This window comes from Miniopterus natalensis, chromosome 13 (genome assembly GCF_054644295.1).
Source record: "Miniopterus natalensis isolate mMinNat1 chromosome 13, mMinNat1.hap1, whole genome shotgun sequence".
NCBI classification, from domain to species: Eukaryota; Metazoa; Chordata; class Mammalia; order Chiroptera; family Miniopteridae; genus Miniopterus; species Miniopterus natalensis.
In genome coordinates, this window is record NC_142093.1 from 38569264 (window position 1) to 38587497 (window position 18234).

The 18234-nt window shown below is 37.5% G+C and overlaps 1 protein-coding gene across 2 annotated transcripts in view; it reads left to right on the plus strand.

Moving 5' to 3' along the window:
* The first annotated feature begins 1396 nt into the window (after positions 1-1396).
* The window catches only part of GMCL1 (germ cell-less 1, spermatogenesis associated), a 39151-nt gene continuing 22313 nt past the window's right edge, over positions 1397-18234 (plus strand). The window contains exons 1-7 of one of the 2 annotated variants that reach the window (XM_016224220.2): positions 1397-1782; positions 9880-10003; positions 11903-11999; positions 12859-12956; positions 15050-15162; positions 15779-15844; positions 18067-18151. In XM_016224220.2, the coding sequence (XP_016079706.1) occupies positions 1523-1782; positions 9880-10003; positions 11903-11999; positions 12859-12956; positions 15050-15162; positions 15779-15844; positions 18067-18151 (843 nt within the window). In that variant the 5' untranslated portion in view covers positions 1397-1522. The remainder of the gene's footprint in view (positions 1783-9879; positions 10004-11902; positions 12000-12858; positions 12957-15049; positions 15163-15778; positions 15845-18066; positions 18152-18234) is intronic. The other variant, XM_016224218.2, reaches the window with a different exon arrangement.

Consider the following 18234-nt stretch of genomic DNA (forward strand, 5'->3'; position numbering starts at 1 on the left):
TGCTGATGGGAGTCTAAATTGGTGTGATCATTTCAGAAGCAATTTAACAAACAGTTAAAGTTGAAAGTTCCTAGTAAATTCACTTCTGGGGATCTACTTGGTGAATTTCTTACACACGGTGTTCATTACTGCTGTATAAGAGCATTAACTGGAAAAAAACCTTATTCTTTCAGTACGGGAAAAAATAAATTATGGGTTAATCATACAATGAGCAGTGAAAATTAACTAGAGATTTGTCAGTTGGATAAGTCTCAAAAGTATAATTTTGAGAGGAGAAAGGTGTAGAATGATAGGTATAGTATAATTCCATTTAATTATATGCCTAAGTGTGCACAAGAAAATATATTGCTAATGTGTATACATATAAGAACATGCATGGGAATAAGGATATACACCACTATCAAGATAGTGGTCACAATAGGTGAGGGAGAGAGACAGACTGAGATGGAGAGAGCGTCAACCTATCTGTAGTCTATATAAACGAATGAGTCAAAGCAAGTATAATAAATTTGTTTCTATTAAAATTTGTTATCATAGTTGTGGGCCCATGGGTATTTATCATATTACTCTGAGTAAGTCATTAGAAATATTTTCATTATATTTTATTTGAAAAGTAGCAGGAGGGAGTCAGGGAGTGCAAGTTGGCTCTCCAGTGTCCATAGCAAGGGCTGCATCCTCTAGGCAGACACCTGTAAAGTTTGCTTGGGCCTCCAGGTGGCACTTGAAGCCGTGACAGTCCCAGCACAGACCCCAATCCGAGGCCCCACTGCCGCAGGGCAGAAAGGAAAGGAGTGCGGGAAACGTCTGCCAAAATCCGTTTAGGAAGCGGAGAGTTGATGTTTAAGAAACCCAAGGGCCTAGCATTCTAAGACGCACAGTGTAGTCCTCCTGCCCCGGAAAGCCAGACCCCACCTGGGCAGGGCGCCCCCCGGCACGTGGGGACTCCCCAGGGACGAGCTCCATCCAACAGCCTGTTTTGGCCCCTAGCGTAGCACAGGGCCCGGTAGATACCTGCAGCTCGAAGCACTTTTGCAGAAAGAATGAATGAGCTGCAATTCCGGGTCTCGTTAACGTAAAGGGGTTGCCTGAAATAACGCTAAAAATGAGGTCGGTCCCCAAACTTAAGCGGATCGCCGCGCAAAAGTCACAAGCCCGAAACGGCGAGGGGCCCCGCCCTAGTCTCGTTCTGCGCAGGCTCCACCCGCCAACCACGCCACTTATCCCCGCCCCTTCCGGAGGCTCGCCGAGCGCCTGCGCCGTCCGGGCCGCGCTTATTTGCGAAAGCGAGGGGGCAAGGTCCTGCAGCCCGGAGACGCCGCGCGCACAGACGCTGCGGGCGGGGCGGTGGATGGAGGCGGCGGCGTCCGCTGCGACGGTTGGCGCCGCGCGTGAGAAAGTGGTCGTGTAGACACCCGGGCCTGGCGGAGACCGGCGGCGGCGGCGGCGGCTGGGCTATGGCGGGAGACCAGGTCCGCTGGGCTCCCTGAGGTGCGCTCCCTGAAATCCCGGGGAGCCGTGGCTCATGGGCTCGCTGAGCAGCCGAGTGCTGCGCCCCTCGGGGCGTACCCGAGCCCGGCAGGAACCGGGTTCCGGGGCGGAGGACTCGTCCCGAAGGCCGGAGACTGGCGGCGATGCGGCCGGCCACGGCTTCTGTTACTGCCCCGGCAGCCACAAGCGTAAGCGGAGCAGCGGGGCCCTATGCTACTGTCACCCCGAATCCGAGACAGACGAGGAGGAAGAGGAAGGGGACGAGCAGCAGCGGCTCCTCAACACCCCTCGAAGGTACGTGGGGGGACGCGTCCGCACCTGTTGGGCGGGTCCCGCGGCCCCGCCTGGGGACTAGCCAGGTGGCGCTTCGGGGGGGTGCGGCGCTCTCCCAGCCTGTGAGGAGCGGACATGTCCTTGACAAGGTAAGTGTGGGAACCGGTCCGATGCAAGGCTGATGGGGAGCGCCTCGGGAGGCGCTTGGTGTTCGGGATTATAAACCACAGACGCCGCCAGGATGATGTTATGGCCCCGAGATGAGACTCGGAAACGCCAAGCCGAAGCTTGCGCCTCATTAAACCTTAGACACCGCCGGCCGCCCGGCCGGCCTTATGTGATACACCTTTGTTTTCTCTGAGTGGCAGTAGAATAAGTTGTCTTGCGTCCGGTGGCCTTAAATAGTTTAGACGCGTAAATTTAGTCTCTGAGATCGGCACTCCCATTGTCGGCCACTCAGTGTAACGGAAAAGATGACAGTTCTCCTTAACTGTAAAGGTGAAGTTTATCAATAGTGTACATATGTACCTTACTAGGAACAGTCTTTCAAAGCTTCTAGTACTTGAATTTCACCATGGATATGTGTAAGGCTGTGCTGCAGCTTGCTCAACCTTTTTTTCGAAGAGTTGAAAATCAGCATATTTACTTGTGAACTAGAATGTTGTTTCTAAGAAGAATATGTTTTTCACACAAGCAATCTGGTTGCTTTGTTTTTAAAGGTTAGTGGGGTTACATAGATTTAATTTTTTAATGAAATTTTTAAAAAATGATTCAAAAATGTTTTGCTTACACAAGTATTATGTGTTGTAAAATGAAAGCATAGATAGCTTATGTTAATAGTTTGATTTATAAAATCCTTCGTACAGTTTTATGTAAGAATGCTTGTCCAAAAATGGGCCCCCACTGTTAAATTGTTGTTACCTTTTTGGAGAGTTAGCATAATAAGTTTTAACAGCTCAGATTCTGAGTTTTAGTCTGTATTCTGTACATAATTGCCTATTTCCTCATAAGTAAGATGGAGATACTAATAATTGGCTTATAGGGTTTCACAAATGTTAGAATGTGTACAATAAACAGTGTCTGTTAAAGAAGCACTCAGTAAATATTGTCTCCTTGATGAATTGACTCCCTTTATCATTACAAAATGTTTCTCTTTATCCCTGATAATATAGCCACTACCGCTTTATTTTAGTTAAGTGTTTAAGGGTATATCTTTTTCCATCCTTTCCGTTTTACCTGTTTTTATATTTAAAGTGCTATCTTTTAGACAGTATATAGTTGGGTCTTGTTTTTGTTTTGTTTTTTGTTTTTTAAATCCAATAGGATAATCTCTGTCTTTTAATTAGTATTTAGGCCACATATATTTAATATGTCATTATTGAAATATATATGTTAGGGTCTATTTGAAAGAGAAGTCTACACAGTAATTTGAACGGGAAAAATTTAATATAGCCATTAATAGCAAGTAACTGGAAATTAACTACTGAAGGTAAACTACTAAGGTAAAGAGAGTTATAAAAAAATACGGAGAATATAGAGAGCACTCACTACTTCTAGGGCTGAGACAGAATACCCAAGGAAGGAACAAATTTGGAATAGGGCTGCCTTTTCCAAGCTGAGATTCTGATGTTGAAGGAGGTGTGGCTATAGCCCAGAAATGGATAAGCTTGCTGAGATCTGGTAGGCTGAGGCTGGCAAGCAGGAAACTGCCCACCAACATGCTGACAAAATTTTCTTGGAGGCCATCTGGCTTTTGTGGTACAAAGCTGAAAATATTTACTGTCTAGACCTTTACAAAAAGTTTGCCAACCTCTGAACTACATGAGTGGACTGGAATGGAAAGTCTTTAAAGCAAACTTTTATTAGAAAATGCACATCAGAGTTTAGTATGTGTATATTGGTGGTAGATGCTTGGCATATTTATCCCAGTATGAATGAAGGGTGTAAGAAAATATTAAGACCTAGAATTTTGGCACTAATATGCTTCCTGAGGTGTCTGCTGTGCTATCCCAGCTGCTCCATGAAAAGCTTGGCTTCCAGGCCCACCTTCTACCTCATACCTTTGTCAACTACATGTTTTACTTTACATTAACAAGATTGTTAAAACTCAGCTGTTCTGCAACCAGATCTTGAGTGTTTTTTCTCTAGATTGTCTCTAAGTATTGAAATCTATCAACAGTATTTATTGTTATAACTCTGTAAATATTGTTCACTGCAGAGTCAACTAGTGTGCTAGGACTATAGATCATACTTCATGGGCGCAATATCACAACCCTCTGTTTTTTCTTAGAGGAATTTTCTAACCTTATAGTTAAATGGAATATTTTTCTCTCATTCTATCAAATGCATTAAATCAGGCCTTGTTTTCATGTGTATCTTATTGAGATATTGCCTTTTTTTAATTGCTTTATTTTTCTAGAGTTTCTAACTGCTCCTTCCCCCCTACGCTACCCTTGTTTTCAAAAGAATAATATTCCTTCATCATGTCTTCAGATTTTTCTATCTTTCCAAATACACCTGCACGGACTCCTTCTCCTGTAAAACCAAGGCCATTCTCCTGAGTCCCTCCATTATCCTTTTCCAGTCTGGATCCATTGCTCTCTAAGTCTGCACTTATCCTGGGACTTACTTTCACTCCATTTCTAGGATTGGATCCACTGTTTTCTGTAGCCTATATCTTTTTTCTTTCTCACTCATTTTAGGGAACTACATCCTCAAGTATTTTCTTAAGAAAGGGTGCAAAAGGAGGTAATTTGTGCTTATCTAAATGTAAATTTAGTCTCACTTAATTCATCTTTTGACTGGGTATGGAAATCTAAAATAACTTTTCATATCTTTGATGATGTTACTTCATTGTCTTTTAGCGCACAGTGTTAATGAGAAATACTATGCTGGTCTAATTCTCCTTTCTTTTTAGCTGACCTTTTTTTTTTTCCTTTCTTTGATATTTTGGGATTTAACTAGAATGTGCTAAGTGTTGGTCTTTTAATGGCCTTGATACTTTGTGTATTCTTACAATCTAGACACTACTTTAGTTGAAGAAACTTTCTTCCATTAATTTCTTCCATAATTACCTTTCTCCTGTTATCTTTGTTTTCTCTTTCTTGGACCCCTCTTAATTGGATTTTGGATTTCTTGGATTGTACCGCTTTCTCTTTTCTTTTTTTCCTTTCTAGGTCTTTTTTTGCTTTATGTTTTGAGAAATTTCCTTAACTCTGCCATTCAGCCTCTCTTCTGGCTTTTTAATTTCAGCAACTGTGCTTTTAGGGTCTAACAGCTCTTTTATTTTCTTGTTCTGAGTAATTCTTTATCATAACATCTTGTTATTTTATAAATGTAATATTCTCAGATCTCTAGATGTATTAATTAGAGTGTTTTTGTTTAGTTTTGTTTTTAAGTTCTCTTTTCCCTGAATTGTGTTTCCTCTCGAGTCAATTTCTCTCTTTTTAACAATCTTTAATACTCCTACTTTTCCTCAGGTTGGGTGCTCCTTGGTTGTCTGCTTATATTTAAGAATGAGGAAGTGTGTGTGTGTTAATTGAGTAAATAGATCTATTTCTACTGAGGTTCCCCTTTGAGTAGGAGTACTGGCTACTCTGTTGGATATGGGTGGGGCATGCTTTGTTGGGTCCTAAAGAAAAACCTCATAATTAGGTCTAACCAACTTAATCGGAGCAGACTGCATGGTATCTGAAAGATGTTGCTGTGTTTCCTTCAAATTTAGGATATTCCACATGCCTACCTGAGTTTGCTGTGGTGCTTCTGGTGCTTCGACACACAGTTTGGGAACCATGATTTAGGGTGAATAGGTTGGGAGCTACCAGGCTACAGATTCTTCATCTGCCAGAATGAGGATCGCTCTGTCTGGGGCATCGACACCTACATTAAAGACTTAGATCTTTTTGATAGATTTGTTTTATTTCTTTCTAGAAGATCCTTGGAATCTTTATACCTGAGTTATCTGTACTTTTTTCCTAGAGAGTGAAGAAGGCCATTAGGGGAACAAGTTTCCCCATTAGAACTTCCAGATCCTTAGAATTCTCCAATCAGGTAATAAGCCCACCCTCACCTTTTTGCTGTGGGCTTATTCCTTTCTGTACTTTTAATCTTTTAATGTAAGTTGGGGAGGATGCTATAAGGACTGGAAACTACATTGTCTCATTTATTTCTCACAGTAACCCAATGAAGTGTGTACTATTAATATCCTCTATATCTGGGGTAACTGAGCTGTGGTGAAGCTGGGACTCAAGTCTGACCACCAAAGCATGTGCTGTTTCTACTGCCTGTTGGAAAGAGATGTTAAATATTCTGGCTCAAGACACTACCTGAAACAATTGCTTCATTTTTTAAAATATTAAGTATTTTTAACTACTAGGAAAGTTCTCAGGTTTGACCAGGAATATAAAAGATACTGATCAGCCTCTACCTAGGGCTTTTTGTATTGACTAGACCATCTTGAGCAATGATTATCAAACTTAAAAAACATTATTGTTTTAAATTGAATCTTATGCAGAAATGCAAGATGTTTACAGATATAATATGTGGTGCTGCTCTGGTTGAAGCTAGGTGGGATACCCAGCATTTACTTCTCGGCTCTCCCTGGTCGCCACTTTTCCATTGAGCTTAATTTTGAGAACCTTTAGTCTAAGGCTGCAAACCAGTTGTCCAATTGGCAGATGGGGGGGGGGGGGGGGAGGTTGTGGCACTTTAACTAGTTTTTAAAATAGTTTGGTACCAAAAGATTGAATGTAAATTATTTTAAAAATTACTTGGGTGAAGTTTTTATGCATGTTCTCCATTCTGTAATTGTATATTATCTTAATTCATTGAATAGGTAATTCACTTAGTTCAGAAATTAAAAATTGCAAAAAAGTACAGTGAAAGTTCTCCTCATGCTTTCCCCATTTATCTACTATTACCCCTCTTGGGAATAGATTACCTCAGAGATAGCCACTACTATTAGTTTTTCTTTTAATGTTTTAATTTATGTTTATTGTTGAAAGTATTACAAATGAACCCTTTTTCCTCCCCATTGATACCCTTTACCCTGTATTCCCCCACCCCAGGCCTTCACCACACTATTGTCTGTATTCACGGGTTATGCATATATGCATATAAGTTCTTAGGTTATTCTCTCCCCCCACTCTCCCACCCCTGCCTTCCCTCTGTGATTCATCAGCCTATCCCATGCTTCTATGTCTCTGGATCTGTTTTGTTCATTGGTTTATTTTGTTCATTAGATTCCACATATGAGTAAGATCATGTGATACTTGTCTTTCTCTGACTGGTTTATTTAGCTTAGCATGCTCTCCAGATCCTACCATGCTGTCTCAAAGGGTAAGGGACCCTTCTTTTTTACAGCTGCATAGTATTCCATGATGTAAATGTCTGAGGAGATGCTTGATATGATTTCAATCTTGAAATTGTAGGGACTTGTTTTGTGTCTTAACATGGTCTGTCTTTGAGAATGTCCTATGTGCACTTGGGGAGAATGTTTATTCTGTAGCTTGGGGGTGAAATGTTCTGTTAATGTCAATTAAATCCATCTGATCTGGTACACCATTTATAGTCACTGTTTCCTTGTTGATTTTTTTGTCTGGAAGATCTATCCAGTAAAGTCAGTGGGGTGTTAAAGTCCCCACCTATGACTGTATTGCTGTCAATCACTCCTTTAAAATCCTCTAGAAGTCTTTTTTTTTCCAGCCTGTGTGAGTCTTTTGTTCTGAGGTGAGACTCTTGTAGACAGCATATATTTGGGTCATGCTTTCTTATCCATTCAGCTACCCTATGTATGTCTTTTGATTGGAGCACGCAATCCATTTATATTTAAGGTTATTATTGATAGTTACTTATCTGTTGCCATTTTATTTCTTTATGCCTATGTTTCTATTTCAGCTTCTTATTACAGTAGTCCCTCTAACATTTCTTGCAATGCTGGTTTGGTGGTAATAAACTCCTTTAGCCTTTTTTTTTGTCTGGGAAGCTCTTTATTTCACCATCTATTTTGGATGATAGCCTTGCTGGATAGAGTATTCTTGGTTTCAGATCCTTGCTTTCATTATCTTGAATACTTCATGCCATTCCCTTCTGGCCTGTAGAGTTTCTGATGAGAAGTCAGCTGACAGCCTTATTGGAGCTCCTTTGTAGGTAACAGATTGCTTTTTTTCTTGCTTCCTTTAAGATTCTCTCTTTGTCTTGAATTTTTGGCATTTTAATTATGTTGTGTCTTGATGTGGGCCTCTTTGGGTTCTTCATGCTTGGAACTCTCTGTGCCTCCTAACAGGTTCTGTGTTCCTTGCTCACTTTCTCCCCCTTCTGGCATTCCTGTGATGTGAATATTGTTACGTTTCATGTTGTCCCACAGCTCCCTTAAACTGTCCTCCTTTTTTTTAATTGTTTTTTCTTTCTGCTTCTGATTGAGTGAATTTTTACTACCCTGTTTTCTAATTTGCTGACCGGATCCTCATCTTCCCCTAATCTGCTGTTTATTCCTTCCAATGTATTTTTTATTTCTACTATGTCATTTTTAATTTCCTCCATAGTTTCCATATCTTTTCTCATGCTGTTGAGCATCCTTATGATCAGTATCCTAAACTCTATGTCTGATAGATTGCTTATTTCCATTTCATTTAGCTCTTCTTTTGGAGAATCTTTTGTTCTTTCATTCGGGGCTTGTTTTTTTTCGTCTCCCCATTTTTGCTGCCTGTTTGGATTTGTTTCTATGCATTAGGTAGATTTGCCAGGACTCTCAGTCTTTTGGATGGTCTCTAATGCAGGCCAGTGACTGGCCTTTAGTACCCTGTTTGAAACTTTCCCCACTCCACAGCTTGTGGTTCCCTCTGCTGGGGCTGGGTGCATTTGGAAAGGACCAAGATGCACACCAACATCTGCTTTTCAAAGCCCTGAGTCCAGAAGCAAATCAGGCAAAGACTCAAAGCTCCCAGAGGCTGATTGTTTTCAGTCTCTTAAGGAGCCTCAGGCTGTGGAAACTCCACAGGGTGGAGTGAGAGGTTTTCAGTGGGTGGGGTAGTTGCTTCCCACCCGGGCAAAAGCTGCTTGGACAGTAAATGTCTGCCTGAGAAAGATGTCCTCTGCAGTGTCGGGGAATGATTCAGCACAGGAATCCAGATAGCTGCCCTCTGAGCTCTAACCCCGAGGCAGCAACCCTGGATTCTCCTCACACAGCTCTAGTCCACTCTGCCCTGCCTCTGCCAGAGCACAAGGTGAATGGCTGCACATGAGACTTTGTGCATTGGCCCTTTAAGATGGTACCTGCAGCGCTAGCTGGTTTGGCTCAATGGTTAGAGCTTTGGCCTGCAGACTGAAGGGTCCCAGGTTCAATTCCAGCCAAGGGCACATACCTCTGTTGCAGGCTTGATCCGTGACCCTGGCTGGGGTGCATGCAAAGCAGCCAGTTGATGTGTCTCTCTCACATTGACATTTCTCTATGTTTCACTCTCTTCTACTCTCTCTAAAAAAGCAATGGAATATCCTCTGGTGAGGATTTAAAAAAAAAAAAAAATGAGGGTGCCTGCATTTCCAGCTGTCTCTCCCTGGCATACAGAAACCCCGCTGCTTTTCACAGCCAGATGTTATGTGGGCACCTTTCTCAGTTCTGGTGCTCTGGGCTGGGAAGCCCAGCTTGGGGTTTAGGCCCCAGAGTTCTCAGTGGGAAGTCCCCCCAGCTGAGATATCCCTCCGGAACTTCAGCTGCTGCCTATGGAAGCCCAGCCAGCTTTCACTCACCTCTGCACTTCCTACCAGTCTCTATGTGTTCTCCGCTTTATGTCCTTGGTTATGAGGGTGCTCTACAGAATGTCTTCAGTTGATAATTCAGGATGGTTTTTCTATATTTTAGTTGTAATTCCAGTTTGGTCCTGGGAGAGTGTCAGTATAGATTCCACTCAATCCACCACCATTTTGGAATCTCCTACTATTAGTTTTTTTAATGTACTCTTCCATACATGAGCAAATTTAAATATATAATATCCTTCTCTCCTTTTACTTAAATTGGCTTTATTTAATAACGATTGAACAAAGGGAGCATTTTGAGTTATTTGCAAAATCAGTAAAACATTCAGTTTTACACACATGTAACAGTTGCATTTCTTTTAACAGGAAAAAATTAAAGAGTACATCCAAATATATTTATCAAACATTGTTTTTGAATGGTGAAAACAGTGACATTAAAATTTGTGCTCTAGGAGAAGAGTGGAGCTTACACAAAATATATTTATGTCAAGTAAGTATTTTATTTTTCTGTTTGAATGATTACTTAAAAAAAAACTCAAACTCTTTTAAGTCATGTTCTTTATATTTGCATTTCACAGTAATCTTTTGCATGAACAGTGGTTAACTCCTATCAGCTAATAAAAAGTCTTGTTTTATTAGAAATATGGCAAACATTGTTAGTGAAAGCTTAGTTTGGTCTGGAAAACAGATTTTGAATTTTCGTTGTCTTACTGGCCTAGAAATCAATACTTTCTGTCATTGCTTCAGTAGGGTGCTTATTTGGGTGCCTTCTGTTGACAAAAGGGAAAGGATTATGGAAAAAAATGTTTAACATTAAAGTTAAGATTGCTGAATTTGTTTATTATGTATATGATTAATTGGGTGAAATCAGCTAGAATGTTGCTTTGTAGTTAATGCTGAATATGAATGGAAAGTTCTTGGCACTTACTCTTCCTTCTCTCCTGAAAAATGCAGTTAAATTAAAGACACCATAAAGAAAGTATATAGACTAAGTCATTTAGCTGATATACTTATTTGATTCTTGTGCTGAAAAATATTACTATCTACCACCCCATTTTAAAGATTCAGAACTTTCAAAATGAAAGAAAATATTGCTTTAATGGCTCAAATATTTTATTTTTCATCAACTCTGTCTTTTCTTCAAATCATTGTTCTAGGCACTGGGAAAATAGAGCAGTGAACAATTCGTTTCTTATCCTGTGGAACTTATATTTTTCCGTCTCTTTTTTACCATTTGACAATAATTACTGGTAAGACAGTATAGTTTAAGATTTTTTTAGTATAAACATTTGAAAGGAATTTTTCTCTAACATTTTAATCGTAGTTTTTATTTAATTTTTTGAACAGTTTTATTTTGCCTTAAAGTATGTAGCCAAGAGAATATATCAGAGCATTGGTCTCAGCTTGAGGATATGCTCCGTATGTTTGGTTTTTTTTAATCCCTCAAAGCAGTTTTGTGATTTTTAAGGATGAAAATGCCTCTTTCTCTCAGTTTTACGAATTTAAGGATGAGAATACCTCTTGCCATCTCAAGAGAAGCTTGATATACTTACTTGGTTTATAGTGCAAACCACATGCTAAATTATAAGCCCCCTGAGGACAGAAACTGTGTGTTTTATTTACAGCTATATTCATAGTGCCTTGTATATACTATGTACCCAGAAATTTTTAAAAAAAAATAAATTAGTTAATATTTGAGCCATTCCAAAGTAATTCTGATTATGAGAGGTGTTATCTAGAAATAACTGAAGACTTCATCCATTCTGAAACTTTCCCAAGAATTCAAGTTCATTCTGGAATTTTCTGATTAAATAAAACTAAACTTTGGATTTTCCCTAATTTCTCGGGAATCATCTTATTAGTGTTGACTTGAGACTGGTTTGGACCCTTTACAGCCACTAGGTACAGTAAGGATTTAACAGTTTGAGGGCTTTTAGTCAGTTCTCTTCCTTGGTACACTTTTATTTATCCACCTGTGTGTTGTCATATGTTTATGAGAGATGCTTAAATATATAACAAAATTTATGTTTGAACTTAAAATGTCATTCACAAGGAAAACATATACATGTAATATACTGCAGAAATCGTTTCTATTAAAAAGCTAATGAGGTTCAAATATATTACTATATAGGGATTTAGTTCAGACAGTGATGTAAGAATTTGGTTTATTTTTCATTAAATTCGTACTAAACTGAAAATATTTTCGTATACCTAATAGTGCCCTTACCTCAATTTCTTTTCTCCTATAGACATGTTTGGCAGTTCTTTTTCTCTTAAAATAATATGATGAATTAGTTTTGATAGAATAGTTGGCTTAAAGTTAGAAATGGGGAGATAATTTGGAAGACACAGAAAGTACTGGATAATCATTGATTTTTCTTTTTTTAAGTCTGGCTACTTTTCTAGTATGTTCAGTGGTTCTTGGAAAGAATCCAGCATGAATATTATTGAACTGGAGATTCCTGACCAGAATATTGATGTAGAAGGTAACCACCACCATAATTATTACTACCATACAAAATAATGAAAACATAACCTTTTCTTTTGGTAGAAAATATTTTCTTCTTTCTTTGGAAGCTAGTAAAAAGCTCTATTTAATACCCCAAGACAACAACATTATATTGATTTACTCCATAGTTTATCAATTCTCTTCTACCTATGTCTAATCTTAGTCATGTGGGCCATATCAATCTGTTTACTTATGTTTACAAATATATCTCCCTGGGATATGGAGAATGTAGGGTGAAGGAAGGAGAAGTATGACTATGTATTATAATTACATAGAAAAGCTGGTGAATAATATTCATACAAGTTTCAGGTGCAAAAACATAAAGTAAATTATGTGAGACATAGATGCAGGTACAGCAGAGAGAAGGAAGGACAGGCTCAGATAGCTATGGTGGCTGGTGAGAGTATAGCATGGATAAGACCATGAGCTATTCCATACTCGCCAGTGGTGAAGCACTGAAAAGCATCAGAGTTAATATCATAGTGTCTATACATGTACTTAATAATTGGTCTACTCAGGGCTATCTTTATAAAGCTTTTTCCAAGGGTATCTGGTATCTGAATTCTGACCACTAGTTAATGTCAAGGTTAGATGTAGAAGAATCCAGCTTGATTTGGTAAAATAAATGGAAATTTATAACATTACTATTAAATTAGCACCATTAATCAGTAACCATTACTAGCATTTTAATTAATGATGTTTCTCTTGCCCTTTTTAAGTACATATTAGATTTAGACATATGTTTTAGTGTGTAAAAAAAGTCAGTGTTGTTATCTTTGTAATACTCTTATAGATATAATTGTTATTTCATTCTACATGTTTACTTTTGCTTCCAGCACTGCAGGTTGCATTTGGGTCACTATATCGAGATGATGTCTTAATAAAGCCCAGTCGAGTTATTGCCATTTTGGCAGCAGCTTGTATGCTACAGTTGGTAAGTATATGCATTATTCAAAGAAAGGATTACAGTTATATCTTTGTTTCAAAATATCTATTCCAAAAATAAAGTTTAGCTTTTTACAATTTTTAAAATAAAAATGAATTGCATAAATATGCCATTTGTGATATCATCTAAAATGTTTAGCCAAAGGCAATTTATTGCAACCAGAGGGGTCATGATGTCTATGTAAGATGAATACAAGCTATTTCTGTGTAGACATCTTAGAATGACTATAATGTGGAAAAAATTTATTTGTCTAAGTCCATTTACAGATTTCTATTCAATAATGATTTATTTTGACTGTTATGAAGCAGATGGCTTATACGTAATTACTAATTCATTTACTTCATGGGCTCAAAAAACATTGAGTGCTTACTGTGTAAACTTTCTTAATTATGAAATAACTGTGTGTAAATGTGTATAATTTATTGGTAGAAGGACAGATTTGTTCATTCAACAGAAGTGTCTTAAGCAGTGTGCTAAAGTAGGCATAAAGATCCAAAGGTAAATTAAGGTACTTTCCCCACCTTTAAGAAGCTCACAGTATAATGAGTGGGAGAGGGAGGGTTGATACGCCAACCCAAAGATAAAGTAAGAGCTGTCCAGTGTTATAGGTATGATAATAAACATCATGTAGGATTTCGTGGATCCATAAAGTGGTCAGTTTAACATGGTGGTGTCAAAGAAGGAAGTTGTGTTTGAGGTTGAGTCTTGAAAACTGAAAAATGTATTTCTTTTGCAAAGTAAGAAGAGAGAAGGAAAGCATTTCAGACAGTAAACTAAGACCTGGTGATGTGAAACTGTGGAAAACTAGAGAATCTGAGGGCAACATGGCTCTAGTATAGAATATAAAAAGGGTTGGAGAGAGGGAGGCAGAGGCCAGCTCATGAAAGTCCTCGATACCTTTTAAAAAGTTTAGACTTTATGTATAAGTACTTTTGGAAGATTTTAATCAGGAAAAAGACAAAGTTGTGTTTAGAAAGAATACTTCAGGAACAATGTGAAGGATGGATTGAAGAAAAGATGAGTATAAAAACTATTGTAATAATCCAAGTAAGGGTCTAAATTAGGGTCATAACACAGGGATAATCCACTGGACTTCATGACAAAGGAGATATTAAGAGGATAGGGGAGAAGTCTAGAATGACATTCTGGTAAGTTTAAAATCCTAATGGAATCAGTGATTTATTTTGATCTTTAAAAGAGTTAATTTTCTTTTTATGTTGCATTTGTATACTAATTTATTTGAAGTAAAAGTTAATAGCTTGCTAAATATACTTTGTTGAAGTTATTTGATATTTTAAAATGTTTTGATCCTTACAATTCTTATTTCCACTAAGTATACTTTATTTTCTAACTTTAGTCCTTTTTTGGTTTTGTTCTAAATCCACTTTCTGCATTATCTTTATGACTTAACTGTTTAACCTAGTAATATATTTGCATGAATATATTTCAGAAAGTTGAGTAAACAGTGACAGTATTCATTCCATATATTGAATAAAGTTCATTTGAAATCTTACATGGAGGGTGGCAGAGGAGGAGGTGGAGGAAGAAAAAAAAAGGAAATCTTATATGTAAACATTTTAGATTAAAATTTCAGTGTTAGTTTAAAACAATAATATATTTGATGTAAGTACATCTTTTAGATATTCATAAATGTTTTAAACTTTAATAAACACCTTCTGATGATTCATAGTTTACTTGCCTAGCCCATCACATGTTCTATGCAGAGAGGTCTTAATTTAAAAAGAACTGGCAAAACAAACAGAATGTTGCTTAAATTTGCAAAGATCCCAGGGAAAGGGAAGAATAGAAAAGAGAGAGGATAATAATATTCATCTCTGCCTTCTTTTACCCCCTCTCTTCCATTTTTAATTCCAAGTATTTAGTTGCATACCTCCTGGATTTTTTTTTTCCCCCCTTCGGTATTTTTACTGGACTTATGAAAAACTTAGGCTTGTTGCACTTAATGAGTTTTCTTTCTTTTCTTTCTTCCTTTTTTTACTTTTTAATATGTAAAAGCACATGTTCAGAGCTAATTTTTCCCACATGAAATGGGCCTTTCCAGTGCTTATTTATATTTACAGGATGGTTTAATACAGCAGTGTGGTGAGACAATGAAGGAAACAATTAATGTGAAAACTGTATGTGGCTATTACACATCAGCAGGGACCTATGGATTAGATTCTGTAAAGAAAAAGTGAGTTACCCTTTTTGTTTTTCCTTCCCTCCCACTTTTGGGAATTTGGCTGCTTTGGTTTCCTAAGAGAATGTGTAGTGACAAGAACGAAAGAAAAAAAAAAGATAGAATAGAATTTTGTATTAAATGTTTCTTTTTACATTTGGACAAATTAGTAAATTTCTCAAAAGTGATGTCTTTGTAAGTGACCATGGGTGGGTTATACATGCTTATAAAAACTATGGTCACTCTACTGTAGATTTTCTATAAAATCTTTCAATTAGTACACATGCTAGACATCATATCAATGCAACTACTGACAATTTTTTTTTTTTAACTCTTGAGAATTTCAGTACCCATTTTCAAATTATATCGAAGTTTGTAAGCTCTTTCATAAACCTTTTAACACAAACTTGAAATGCGGTTTTCTTAAGTTGAAATGCTCTCATTAATATAAAGGGAATATTCCCTTAATAACTGCTGACAAAAAATAATACTAAATTTTTAATTGTTAAATTAAAAATTTTGAGCATGTCCTAGCAAGACTAATATTCCATTTTTATTATAACTGTAAGTCTTACTTAGTAAATCATCAGTACATGATATATAATGTAATAATTCTGTGTTTTAATTTCAGGTGCCTCGAATGGCTTCTAAACAATTTGATGACTCATCAGAATGTTGAACTTTTTAAAGAACTGAGGTATTTGAATTTTAAATAACTTTTTAATCATTCTAAAATACTGTTTTACATTTTCCAAAGTATACAAGATATTTTTGTATAAAACAAAAATATATTACTTATGAAAAAATAAACAATTTGGTAAAAGGTATCATGACTGCACCCATGAACTGATGAAATGCTACACAAATTATGAATGATATAATGTATATTATGTTGACTGTTTTAACCAATTTTAATAGAAAAATTCATTGCTGCTATAAAATTGTAGAAAAGTCTTTGTTATCTCACTTTTGCTGGGCTCTAAAAGTTCTCTTATTATTTTTTTTCTTTTCTTTTTTTTACTCCTTACTGAGGATATTTTTCCATTGCTTTTCAGAGGGAGTGGAAGGGGGAGAGAGAGAAATATCAATGTGAGAGAGAGACCTGGATTGGTTGCCTCCCTCATGTGCTCCAACTAGGGCCAGAGCCTGCAACCTGAGGTACGTCCCCTTAGCCAGAATGGAACCCAGGACCCTTCAGTTTGTGGGCTGATGCTCCATCCCCTGAACCAAACCAGCCAGGGCCTAAAAGTTTATTTTTAAAGCCATCTTTAGCCCTGGTCAGTGTGGCTCAGCTGGTAGGGCATCGTCGCATGCACCAAAAGGTTGCTGGTTTCATTCCTGGTCAGGGCATATGCCCAGCTTTCAGGCTCGATCCCTGGTGGGGGGCATTCAGGAGGCAGCCAGTGGATGGATGTTTCTCTCTCACATTGATGTTTCTCTTTCTCTGTCCCTCTCCCTTTCTCTCTCTCTAAAAATCAATAAAATAGTTTTTAAAAAAGCCATCTTTCCCATTGAAAAATTAAGTTTAAGGAAATTGTAAACTTTTTGATAAGCCTAATGAAATTCATTAAATTAAGTAGGTTGGACTTTGAATTAAGTCTGCTTACTATTGCTTCCTCCTTCCTTTTACAAATACTTCCAGAATGTCCGCTATGTATAAAGGTACTCTGTTAGAGGCTGTGAACGATACAGAGATGATTATGTCATGGCCTCTGCCCTCAAGGAGCTTATTTGTAGTAATGGCAGAATCTGAGAAATTCAGGGTAGGAGTGATCTTTTAGAGACCAGTAGGCTTTATAGTCTTGCATTTCAGGCTGCATTTCAAGCTTGTGTTTCCTTTACAGTGGTGCTTCTGAGGAAAGGGTACAAATGTCCCTAAGTAGTATGTGACACTCCAATGAAAATGTACAAAACCAATGACTTATCATTGCCTAATCTTCCTGGGATGTCAATTTTACTGACTAGGGGTGGGGGAGAGGGAGGCGTAGAAAGACATAGGAGAGAAACACTTTTATCTTTAAATACATTATGCAATAGAGAGAATTTAAATTTCTTTGAATTTTCAAGATAAAATACAAGAATTAATAGAAGTGTTATTTTTATGACTAGACCACCTTCTGGAACTCTGGATCCTTTCCTTTTGTCTGCCCTTAAGTACTTTAGTAGAAAGTATTATTCTACAAAAAAAAAAAGAAAGAAACCATCACCTAGTGATATCACATAAACAAAGCTCTGCAGTATATTTGGTTTGAAAATCATTAGAAATACTTTAAATTTTTTCTGTTATAATTTCTCATTGCGCTTTTTCAAAAGGAAGATAAATCATAGTGGTCATCTTAAAAACTCAGATGCTTTTTTTCTGACTTGAAGGAAAGAAAAAGGGAAAGAAGGAAAACAACTGGTGATGTTATTTTCACTTTAAATTTAAACTAACACATATTTCTTGATCTTACTCTTATAGTAATAAAAACATGTTTTATGACTAAGCACTTCTCTTAGGCCTAGAGTTTAAACATTAATTTGAAGATCTAGCTGTTTCATTGTATTTTGACAAGTGTCTTTGTTTTTTAAATATTGAATGGGGAGGAAAGGAAAATGAGGAAGGCTGCCACTTTATCAGAGCATACTAAGAGTTATCTTATTGGGACCTTGCTTTAACTGGGTTAATTAGCAGATCAGAACTCTTTTTGTTTTCCTATTAGTGCAAAAAAAAAGACCTTTCATAGCACACTATCTGAATTATCTCTGTGTTCAGATAGATTATTTTCTGCCAAATATTCTTTGTCTTGGGCAAAAAGACTGATTTAATGTTTAATTCCACATTTTCTTTTGATAAGAAATGCAACATTTTCAGTTTTACCAGCCTCTTTTAGCCTGTGCATGAAAATAAACTCACTACCTCTATTTTATCTTTTTTAGTATAAATGTCATGAAACTGCTCATTGGTTCATCTAACTTATTTGTGATGCAAGTGGAGATGGATGTATACACAGCTCTTAAAAAGGTATTGATGTAGTATGATGTGTGTAGGATATCACCTCAGCATTGATTATAATAGTGAAAAATTGGAAACAGCCAGTGGCCAGT